The sequence below is a fragment of the Benincasa hispida genome, chromosome 2 (assembly GCF_009727055.1).
Source record: "Benincasa hispida cultivar B227 chromosome 2, ASM972705v1, whole genome shotgun sequence".
Classification (NCBI taxonomy): Eukaryota; Viridiplantae; Streptophyta; class Magnoliopsida; order Cucurbitales; family Cucurbitaceae; genus Benincasa; species Benincasa hispida.
Window position 1 is genome coordinate 18,578,410 of NC_052350.1, and position 7,766 is coordinate 18,586,175.

The 7,766-nt window shown below is 30.3% G+C and overlaps 1 protein-coding gene across 1 annotated transcript; it reads left to right on the top strand.

The window, feature by feature from the left end:
* Positions 1–5,221: 5,221 nt before the first annotated feature.
* LOC120071708 (BTB/POZ domain-containing protein At2g24240) lies at positions 5,222–7,531 on the top strand. The gene is made up of 2 exons (XM_039024088.1): positions 5,222–5,553; positions 5,788–7,531. The coding sequence occupies exon 2, from the start codon at positions 5,901–5,903 to the stop codon at positions 7,239–7,241; it is 1,341 nt and encodes a 446-aa protein (XP_038880016.1). The 5' UTR covers positions 5,222–5,553; positions 5,788–5,900; the 3' UTR covers positions 7,242–7,531.
* The last annotated feature ends 235 nt before the right edge of the window (positions 7,532–7,766 follow it).

The window sequence follows — 7,766 nt, forward strand, 5'->3', positions numbered from 1 at the left end:
AAAATTGTATTTTCTGACCTTGAAGCGTGAATAAATGATTTGGTTATTGATGACGTGGCGTTCATATTAAGTTTTGAAATCTATACAAAAGATCATGGAGGGTAATTATTTGGGTTTTTGAAAATTAAGTTAATAAACTCTCCTTTCGCTCCTCTATTTTTTTGTTTTATTATTTTTTATGAATGTTAAAAAAAATCGAACTAAAAATTAAAAGTTAAGGTCTCGTTTAGTAATCATTTTATTTTTTGTTTTTAGTTTTTAAAATTAAATCTATTTCATCTCATTTTTTATCATGGTTTGTATCTATCCTAGGTAGAATAGTCAAATTTTTAGTCAAACTTAAAAAACAAAAACAAGTTTTTAAAAAACTAGTTTGTTTATTTTTCAAAATTTGACTTTATTTTAAAAAACATGGGTAAAAAGTAGGCATCAAAGCAAGAATTTAGAGATGGTATGATTTAATTTTCAAAAACTAAAAAAAAAAACCTAAATGGTTACCAAGTGAGGCCTAAAAATTATTTTTTGTTCTAAAAATTTAAATGTTGAGTTAAAAAAGATAAAAACCATGTAAGGAAGTTGTAAAAAAAAATAAAAAGAAGAAGAAATTAAAAAACTGCAAACTAAAAACTAGGGACCCGTTTGATAATTATTTAGACCATGTTTGATAATCATTTTGTTGAGTTGTATGCCCTAAAACTCATAGTTCTGTAAATAGTAAATATATATGAAATTTATTCAGACAAGTTTTCTTGATTGTTTAATAACTCTAAATCAAATAAAATACGAACTCTTGGCTATTGTCATGAATACTTGGACTTTATGTGGAGACATAAACTAGATCAAGTTTAAGTAAAATAGCTTAAACAGTCTATAGTACTTGGATTAGGTTGGGTACCTATTTCTGGAGATATTATTAAATACAATCCGCTTTATGATTGCTACAAATGTTGTAAAGTGTCATAAACGATGTGATCAGTTTGTTCATGTAAAGCCATGTGAACGTGGGTGTTCTACATGATGAGATTGTGTAAAACATACCACGAAATAATCACCGTTACATATTAACATCGTTTACTGTTAACACTGATTAATTTCACTTCTTGATGACCTAGATAACTTGATCTGAATCTTGAGCAGTCTATGAACTCCTGTTTATTCGTGATTGTCCATTGATCTGCATAGATGAGGGTAAGCTCAATATCGCTGCTCATTATGCCTCTCATTTCAGGGATAAGACCGGATAGATGGCTAGGGACATAGAATTTACAAGATGAAATTCACTCCTACTCTTTTTAGGGACAGTAGAAATGTTGTTCATTTAAGGGTTGATCCCAAGTCTTGAACAAGAGGCTCCATCCTCTCTTTGGTATGTGAAGGAATGGATTTAGTGATTATGATCCTAAATTAATCGTTCATTAGAAGAACAATGGTACTTAAGGAGAAAAGATGTAACTTAGGGGTATTTTGGTATTTGACCTAGTTGAGGTTACAAACAACCTATAAAAGGATCAACTTATTGATGACGGTTATATTAAATGGACACATAATATATATATAGTGAGGAGAGTACAACTACATGCTATAGTCAAGCTTCAAAGAGGAAGATTGCGGTGGATTCTACAAATGTTGTAATTTCTAACCCTTTATGCATGATTATTCTTGTTTTTTTAATGTAATTAGAACGTTATCAATCTTTGTTTCGCTATTTCATGTGTTCCTTATATTCCAACACATTTTATTTCTTGTTTTTGAAAATTAAGCCTATTTCCTCCTTATTTCTTACAATGATTTGCATTTTCTTAAGTATAATGATTGAATTTTTAGCCAAACTTCAAAAACAAAGACAAGTTTTTAAAAGCTACAACCATGTTTGGTAATAATTTTTTGTTTTTGAAAATTACGCCTATTTCCTCCTCATTTCTTACAATGATTTGCATATTTCTTAAGTATAATGGTTGAATTTTTAGCCAATTTCCAAAAAAAAAAAAAAAAAGTTTTTAAAAGTTCAAGCCATGTTTGGTATTTTTTTTTTTGAAAATTACACCTATTTCCTCCCCATTTCTTACCGTGGTTTGCAACTTTTTTTAGTACAATTGTTAAATTTTTAGTCAAATTCTAAAAACAAAAACAAATCTTAAAAGCTAGTTTTTTTTAGTTTTAAAATTTTTTCTTGGTTTTTAACTATTGGCAAAGAGTAGATAACAAAGACAGAAATTTAGAGTAAAAGTAGTGTCTAGGGGCTTAATTTTGAAACAAGAGACCAAAAATCAAATGGTTACCAAATGAGACCTATATTTTTTAGTTTTCAAAATTTCTCTTAGTTTTTAACTACTGGCAAAAAGTAAATAATAAAGAAAGAAATTTGAAGGTGGAAGTAGTGTCTACGAGACTTAATTTTTAAAAATAAAAAACCAAAATCAAATGGCTACTAAATGTGGCCTACTCTTTTTTAGTTTTCAAAATTCAGCTTGGTTTTTTAAACAATTGGTAAAAAGTAGATAACAAATGATGAAATGTGGAGGTGGAAATATTGTCTATAGGCTTAATTTTCAAAAGTAAAATACCAAAAACCAAATGGTTACCAAATGAGACCTTAGTTTTTCATTTTTAGTTTTTGAAAATAATGCCTATAAACACCCCTTCCACTTTTAAATTTCTTATTTTGTTATTCAGTTTCTACAAAAGTGTTAAAAAATCAAGCCAAGTTTTGAAAACTAAAATAGTTTTTAATAACTAGTTTTTGGAATTTGGAATTTGAAATTTGGCTAACAATTCAACTCTTTTACTTAATTTATAAGAAGTAGAGAGAAAATAAGCTTAATTTTAAAAAATGAAATGGTTACCAAACGATCGTTAAATAATTATCAAATGGAGCCTAAAAAATTAATTTAATTTCCTCTCAAAAAACAAAAAGAATTTAAGTAATATAATCATTCTAAATTTTATATTTAATAACTTCACTAAGATTTTTGTTTACATATGTGTGTGTATGTATATATGCTATCAAAATAATTTGGAAAAACATTTTAAAGAAATGTTTATAGCTATAGTCTTTTATACAACCATGATTGGTTGGCAAATTGATTCAATCAAGTTAGAAGTATTTCAAAGGTTACACACACACACATATATATAGTAATAATGTAATGAATTTTAAGATAGATATGTTCTTTATATATCTAGTTTCTTTGATAAGTACTAAATAACATGACAATCACTTCAATATAAAAGTTATTAAAATGAAGAAAAAGTACATCTAATTGATTCCCTCTATTAAAACGTTAATTAAAATTATAATTTCTAATCATATAATTATCAATTTTATTTTAGTTTTTTTTATATAAAAAGGGAAATAGAATAATTTATGACTTTTCTTTATATGAAATATAATATAAGAAATGTAAAAGAAAAAAAATTACAATAAAAGAAATTAATAATAATTAAGGCTATATATTTGTCCTCATACTAGACAAGAGAACATTATTTGAGAGAGGGTGAAGTGGATGAAAAACAATTGCTAAAGTTGTGAAGATGTTATTATTGTGCCTAATTCAAAAATAAAAAATTATGGTAATTGTAATTTGTAGACTCCCAATATTATAATAGTGTTACAATTTTTATAATTATTTAAGTTTAAAGAGTTCAATTTTAATAATTATATAAGTTCGAAGATTTAATTTTAATTAAAAGTTTCAGATTGCAACTAGTACCATATTTTAGACTATATGATTTTTGCAATTTACCCTAAATATTATTTATCTATTTATTTAAAATTCTACTGTTTTTGAAAAGTGCTTTAAAGTTATCAGCAATGAGATTAAGTTAATGTCTATCCATTTAGGCGCAAAAATGGTTTACACATCATAGTCATCATCTTAAGATTGATAGAAGCTTTAAACTATAGGATCCATTATTGGAATCAAAGATTAATGAAAGAAATATCTTCTTTCTCTAAACTCCAAAACACAAAGTTGTTGAAATAAAACCTTATCACTTAAGCAATTAATTATGGTGTGAATCATTGATTTGATTTGGAAAAATAAATGGATTTAAAAAAAAAAATCTTATCAATCAATTGAGAAGTCTATTACATATTATTTGCATATATACCTCTCGTTTTGCATATCTAATTATTGTTAATATCAATATTTTATTCATTATTGTCTTCTAATATTTAGTTTGAGATTTTAAAATATAGTTTTCATTTATCAACACAATATAGATACACATAAATAGTAGGACTGTTTTCAAATATAGAAAAAGGTCAAAATATTTATAAAATATAACAAAATTTCAAAATCTATCATGATTTTGAAATCTTACTATATTTTATAAAAAATTTCAATAATTTTACCATTTGAAATAATTTTCCTTTTAACTAATTATTTTTACATCTTCATTTTCATCCAATAATACTAAAGTTGGTTTACTCTTCACTATTTTCATTTGATGTAGTTTTCCAACTTGGTTGGTGATAACTTATGACATTCTTAGATTTTTTTTCATGGGATTTATGTAATTATTTTTTTTTAAAGATGTAGTCAGATTGAAGTATTTGATTATTTATTTTTTATTTTTAAAATTAAAGCATTTATGAAGAAAAAAATGATGATAGGCCAATCAAACTTAATGAAATAGATAAAATATCCACTATCATTTTAGTTTGATTTTCTATTTTGTAATTGTTGAATAAAAAAAAAATAAAAATAAAAATAACAATTTATACTTCTAACTTAAGTGATTAGATTAATAAAACTCTAAAGTTTTAATTTTATCAATTTAAATTATGGATTTCATAGCTGAATTAATTTTGACTTCTTATTAGTGATTTCCTAGTAGTTTTTGTTTGAATCAATCTAAAATCGATTCAAAATCATCAAATTAAGATTATTTTTCTCAAAAAAATTTCTTCTAAAGGATCTAAATTGTTCAAATTATAAAAATTTAAAATTTTAATTGATACAAGGAGTAGTTTGAAGTTTTAATTAATACCATCTCTAAAGTTTATAGCAATATAAATGGATGATTGGATGGGGGTGGAAGTATAATTAAACAATTTATCGGGTCTTCCATTTAAATTAGTGTAAATGGAGGGGGGCAAATAAAGTATGCCCAGGAGACACAGCTCCTTGGGGGTGTGAGAGCTGATTTTATTAATAGCGATAAATGACTGAATTGAGTCAATTCTTATGTCAACCGAGCCCACCGTGGGATTGGGTAAAGTTCCCATGATCAGATTGATCGGACGGTCGTAAATTAAAGATTTGTCAAATGACAAGCGGAGCCCACGATGCCAATGATTTTTTTTCATTCTTCTTTTTTTCATTATTGATATTTCTTTTTGAAGTTGGACTCTGTCCAAACTCCGGACAGAAGGCAAACGGCAAAAACCCCTATGAAGGTGAGAGAGAGAGTCAACTTTTTGAAATCCAACTGCTCCAAAGTCTTTAATTCCTCTTCACCAAATCCAATAAATTTTAAAACCCATCTCCTTTTTCCGCCATTGTTCATTACCCAGATCATAGTTTTTCTCAGAAAAGGAAGGAAAAAAAGGTATGTACAGATTATCAATTTCATCTTTTCTTTTGTTTTCCTCTGTTTTCAGCTCGAGAGTCGTGTAATTTCTCGTTAAACTTGCTATTTCAATTTGTTTCTTCTTCTATTATCTTGCTTTTGATGCTTCTTGATCTTGTTGATTGTGTGTTCTGTTCTAATTTGATTATGCTTAGGTTGGTTAGTCTTCTAATTTTAGCTCGTTTCCGTTCTTTGTTTTCTACAACTTCGCAGGTGAGATTATTCCTCTGTTTTGACTGTCTAGCAATATCTTGAGAAATTAAGTTTAATCTGTTTCCAATTGCAAAACCCCCATCTGGGTCTTCCCATTTCGAGGGAATTTAATTATGGGAATTCAGAAAGATAGGTTGAGATTCAATGTTGGGGGTAGATTGTTCGAAACAACCGCCACAACTCTCGCGAATGCCGGCCGAAATTCTTTGTTTGGGGCACTTTTCGATGACAATTGGGATTTGCAATCCGTTAATTCTGATGAATTCTTCATTGATCGGAACCCTGATTGCTTCGCCGTGCTTCTTGATCTCTTACGCACCGGAGAGCTCTACGTTCCGGTAAATATCCCGGAGAAACTCCTCTATCGGGAGGCTCTTTTCTACGGCCTGCAGGACCATTTACGCTCTGCCAAATGGGGTCAATTCGATGGCAATAGATTGAAGCTTTCGCATTCTGCGACCGGCCAGGCCCCAGGAGATGGTACCGCCATTCGAGCCGGTCCCGATGGCGGTTGCTGCATTGCTCATGGCTGTATGGTTCATGTCTACGATTGGATGCTCGATGAACACCCTCCGATCAATCTCGATTACCAGCGAGTCAACGATGTGGGGTGGATTGATGCTGAAAATATCATGATTAGCGTTTGTGAGAGATTAGGCCGTGGCGATGGCGGAATGGGCCTGTTCTGCAAGTCAACAGGCGAGCTTCGACACAAGTTTCAAGTCAGTCATGAGAATCAGGTAAAGAGCTGTACAGCCGGAGCTTTGAGTTTCAGTTCTGATTATAAAATCTTCTCTAGTTGTAAAGGTAGAAGCAATGAATATGGGATTGGTGTTTGGGATCAAATGACAGGTAAACAAACAGATTTTTTCTATGAGCCTGCAGGTTGGTCACTTGGAGATGCTGATAAACTCCAATGGTTGAATGGAACCAATTGCTTATTGGTAGCAACTCTATTTCCTAGAAAGGACAATTGCTACATTAGCCTATTGGATTTTAGAGAGAAGAAAATGGTATGGTCTTGGTCTGATATTGGAGCTCCATTGACTGTAGATGAGAAGAGAGTAAGAGATGCCATAGCCATGGAGGAAAACAATTCAATCTGTGTAGTGAATGAGTATGAAGATTTGGGGTTTTTGGATTTGAGAAGCAGCAGTGGAGGAAGCATAAGATGGAGCTCAAGAAGTAGGCTAATGAAGGGAAAAATGCCAGAAGAGCCATGTTACCCCAAGTTAGCATTACATGAAGGGCAGCTCTTTTCATCCATGAATGATTCCATATCAGTGTTGTGTGGACCTGACTGGGTTTTGACGTCCAGGCTACGGCGAAGCGTTGGTGGCTCGATCTGCGACTTCTCCATTGGCGGGGATCGCCTTTTCGCACTTCACAGCGAGGAGAATGTTTTTGATATATGGGAGACACCACCTTCCCCTGTAATGTCTTCATTCGGCTAATGATTTGCTTCTTCTTGATAGAAAAAAAGGGTCTTCCTTTTGGTTCTTAGATTTGTAAGATAAGAGTAGTTGGAAAAATGAAGATGTATATAGCAGGACGTCTAAATCAGAGATCTTGGCTAAGAAAACAGAAGGAAACAGAGTGAGAAATTTAAAATTTAGGTGGCATTGCCATTATTTAGAGGAAGATTTAGAGCAGATAGTTTGTATGGGTTTCCCCACTACCACACTATTAGATAGTCTCAATATTTCTTTTATCTCTTCCTGTGAATCATTGTTATTTTCTTCCATCCTGAAGAGACTAGACTTCAAATCTTTTGTGAAAATATCTTAGTAATGCCATTCATTCAAATTAAAGTAATACTATTTCTTTGAACATACATAAGATCAGAGAATATATGTATGTAATGAGAGTTCATTTTTTAAAAAATAAAAGCAAATGATAGTTCTGAAAAACCATTTTTAATAGAAAAGGATAATCTTATTAAACAAGCTTTCACTGAGATATGAACCAATCATAGATCT

Excerpts from the sequence above, each read along its gene's own strand:
- LOC120071708 (XM_039024088.1), top strand. The coding sequence starts at position 5,901 with ATGGGAATTCAGAAAGATAGGTTGAGATTCAATGTTGGGGGTAGATTG.